Here is a 4,139-nt window from a genome sequence, read left to right as displayed (position 1 = left end):
ATTATTTTGATAGTTCAATAAAATATTTTTAGATCTGTAATCCAGTATTTAGAATCGTTCAGTAAAATTATTCTTTCCGAATATAAACCACAAAGTTTCTATTAAAGATTTATGTTTATGTTATTTTCATTGCTTTGCTAATATAAATTTAATTAATAAAGCCTCATAATTCATGTTCATTTATATTCATAAAAAATAGAGTCTTGACAAAAAAATTTATTTCATTTTATGTTGTATTATTTTTTAGATCATCTTTTAAATTATTGAGGGATGACCAAATTCCTTTCTTTAGTTCATACATTTTTTTATACATTATAGTTGCAAACTAAATAATGCTTGGTCAAACCATTTGGTTTCTTGAATTTTATTCGTCCGCACCCGAATTTCGTTCCGATAGTTCAAAAATTATAAGTATAATCTCCAAATACGCTTTTCTCATTTCTATATATCATTTTATTAGATAAAAAATTTTCTTAAGTTTAATAAATACGTGACAAGGAAATGCAATTTAAAAAATTATTCAAATTGATAGAATTTCTACATGAATATTCTTTTCTCTCTTTTCCTCACTTTTTCTCGATATTTTAACATATATATAGAAATTTTAACGTAGTCAAAAAGACAAATTAATTTAGACCTTTCACACTTTAATACACATATTCATTAATTAAATAAATAATTAAAATCATTTATGTAAAATGCCTAATTGGAATATCCAATATTCGAAATACTTACACTAATTGTAAGTCGGACAAGTAACGTTTTTTGAAGTCTAGTAGATCATTATACTCTGCTTGCATTAAAAATTTATACAGAATTATTATTAAACATCAAGATCCAGTCATGACTGTAGAAGACGCTCTTAAATTTATTTAGGAACTTTAGATATTTCTACAGTCTTTATTTTGTATTATAATACAATACCATGTTTAAAAAACTAGGAAAGGTTTATTTATTGGTGTATTGAGCAACATTAAAGATAATAAATATAATAATTACGGATAATAATTCCGATGATCTTGACATATGTTGTGTCAAGGTCATTGACCATAAACAACATTCAAAAGATATTAGCCATTCAGTTATTGTTTTATAAAAAGATATTAACAAAAAGTATTAGTTAAAATTGCTTTCTGAATAAAGTTGTAAATATAAATAAATAATAAAGCGAGGTTCCATTAGATGCCACATAAATTTTCTGAAAAATACAAATTTAAAAATGGTTCTGTATTGTTTGAGGATATAGTATAATTTTTACAAGACAATTCCGAGATCAAGATATTTCTATATCTAAATACAATATTTATTTACGTTTTTTTAATGACCGTCGTCTTGTTCAAATGAAAGATCATTCTCTTATGATTTAAGTTTAGAAAGTTACCTTTGACCAATAATGCTTAAATCATATTGCGACGTTGTATTTACAAAAGATATTGTCGATAATTTAAATACGGAGGAGCTGCGGAGAAGCACGCGATTTGCGGCCACGTGGTGTTATATGAACCGAAAATTGTAAGATTCATACTAATTTTATATGAAAGTACCAAGATCCGCTTTGTACCGTGTTGGCGTTTTTCGATTCTTGCAAATATATATTTTATTTAGAAACTTTATTTAGAAATCCTAATTATGAACTTTATTTAGAAATCCTAATTATGAAATAAAAGAAATTTAACTTATAACTTTTTTAATAAGTTAACTTTTAATTTAATTAATTTTATTATCAATTAACTTATCTTAGCTAATTATAAGTTTAATTTTTAAGACTGTTAACTTTAATTTAACTTACATAAAAAATATATTAATTTATCCAAACCTGCTTTTTTTGCCATATAGAAATTAAAAAAACACATGATAGAAAAGATATGAGGATATTTACCTATCTTTCCTTAATTTATAATACCCTTAAGAATGTTATACATACATTGAAAAATTATACATTGCAAAATTTTATTTTGTATGCTGATTAGTTTTATTCATTTTCTCACAAGTACAATAATAGGTATTTCTATGTAAAGATATTCTTATCTTTAAACTACATCACACTGCACTTCTGACCAAAAATTTGTTAATGATATTTTCATTAATTCGCCGGTTCTAAATATGAAAGAAATATTATATTGATATATAAAACAATACATAAAAAAGTTTAATTTTTTATGTTGTCACTTTTTATTTTTTAAATTATGTCATTGGGGGATGGCCAAATCTACATCTTTCTGTTATTTTATACATTTTTTTCTATATTTTACGTGGAGCAAAATTACAAACTATAAGATGCGTAGTTAAGTCGTTTGGTTCCTTAAACTTTATTCGTCCGCACCCGACCTTCGCCATGTTAGCCCAGAGATTATGAGTAAAATCTTCTATTGTGTGTACAATATCTCTAATACATGATCATTTTGTAAAAATAAAATTATGTTATTATATAATTTTCTTATATTTAATGAATATATATTGCATAGATGTACTTTAAACATTTATTTAAATTGATAGAATTTCTACACAAATACCTTTTTTTACTTGATATTTAAACATTTAGAATTTTTAACGTCAAAAGAATTACTACAAATTAATTTATAAGTCTATTGTTTAAAATACATATTCATTAACACACTGTGTGTTAAATATGCTAGAATGTCTAATATTTGAAACACTTACGGATATGCGGAAAAATAACGTCTTCCCACTTCAATTAAATTATTATACGCTGTTTCCATCAAGTCTTCTAAAGTAACCTCATTTCCATTCATAGAGGATTTCCAGGCCATATACTGGGTAACTTCGAATCTTTCTGTGCGATAATATTTATTATGGTAATAAATATCATCATATATTATGTGTTATATTTAACAGGATTATACAAATGTAATTGCATCAATTATTACTCACCTACGTTCCTACAGTCGTCATAATGTTTAATACACTGATTGGTCCATCTCTGTGCAATTGTCTCTAGTTCTTCATCCCAGGACTAAGAAATTAAAAATTAAACATATTTTCATTTATATTAAACGGAATTGTTGTAAGATTAAACTCTAGTGGAATTTGAGATAAAATTCTTTTTTATAATAATATATTCTAAGTGTGTTCTGTATATATTTTGTATAGATGTATGTTACACAATTATGTAAAATTATGAATATGACTCTATTTCAAATTCTATAACAAATTACAAATTTATTTGTAATAACTTTATATTTATATTTCTGTTGTGCATATGCTTTCTGTGCCAAAGACCGAGTTCAAATCGACTAGAAACGTTGGATTTTTCGATCCCTACTTCTCGGAAGGCATTGGCAAATTATCAAGAGTATATATTTTGCCATGAGAACTCCTTTAATGTTAGTTAAGGCCGTTCGGAAGTGGCCGTTAAACTGTAGATCTCGTATATCTACGTAAATTGTAAATAATACACACTGCAGAAATACAATAAGAGGTCACTATGGTCTAACAAATGTAGATGTACAAAATAAAATTAAATTGTATGATTGCGATGGAAAGTTTCTGTATATATAAAGATTAAAGAATTGGTTGGATTAACCATGGACACTTCCTTACAATAACGCGTTTATGACTTTTAAAGTTTAAAAATACATTAATGTATCATAGATAATGTATTATTGATTGTGTTTTACCAAATCGAGCATATGAATCGCTATCCGTTGCGGATCCTTTACTCTTTTTTTTACAACTGATGTTAACTGGTTTCTTATTTGATTGATTCCGTCTTTCATGATTTTTCTTTCGGCATCATTTAAACTTTGATTACTCCATTGCTTGCACGCTGCCGCCGGCGTTGATAACTGCAATGTAAATGTAGGATTAAGTATACATACGCGATAAAAATAAACCTCTGTTATGCACTTTAAGAGCATGTGTACTTACAGAGCAATGTTATTAATCTTATAATAAAGCTTTTTAAAATAAAGTTTAAAACTTTAACTGAGAATAATTAAAATAATCACATTACAATTAGACTAAATTTAGAAAACGAAAAAAAAGAATCATGTTATCTATTAATTAAATGTATATTTAATCATATTACATATCATGTATATGAATAATTTTACTTACTGTATACTTGCACATCGTATGAACTTTTCCCATTTCTTTACATGATTCTATGTTGCAATAAT

At 25.8% G+C, this 4,139-nt stretch overlaps 1 protein-coding gene across 1 annotated transcript in view; it reads right to left on the bottom strand.

The window, feature by feature from the left end:
- Positions 1-1,948: 1,948 nt before the first annotated feature.
- LOC105460094 (venom allergen 3-like) overlaps positions 1,949-4,139 on the bottom strand; it is a 7,604-nt gene continuing 5,413 nt past the window's right edge. Inside the window, exons 2-6 of the mRNA XM_011706536.1 lie at positions 4,078-4,128; positions 3,639-3,806; positions 2,893-2,974; positions 2,662-2,794; positions 1,949-2,386 (exon numbers count right to left, since the gene is read on the bottom strand). Of these exons, the coding sequence (XP_011704838.1) occupies positions 2,242-2,386; positions 2,662-2,794; positions 2,893-2,974; positions 3,639-3,806; positions 4,078-4,128 (579 nt within the window). The 3' untranslated portion in view covers positions 1,949-2,241. The remainder of the gene's footprint in view (positions 2,387-2,661; positions 2,795-2,892; positions 2,975-3,638; positions 3,807-4,077; positions 4,129-4,139) is intronic.

Source organism: Wasmannia auropunctata, unplaced genomic scaffold (assembly GCF_000956235.1).
Source record: "Wasmannia auropunctata unplaced genomic scaffold, wasmannia.A_1.0 LD329035.1, whole genome shotgun sequence".
In the NCBI taxonomy this organism is placed as follows: Eukaryota; Metazoa; Arthropoda; class Insecta; order Hymenoptera; family Formicidae; genus Wasmannia; species Wasmannia auropunctata.
This window is presented reverse-complemented; position numbering and strand designations above follow the sequence as displayed.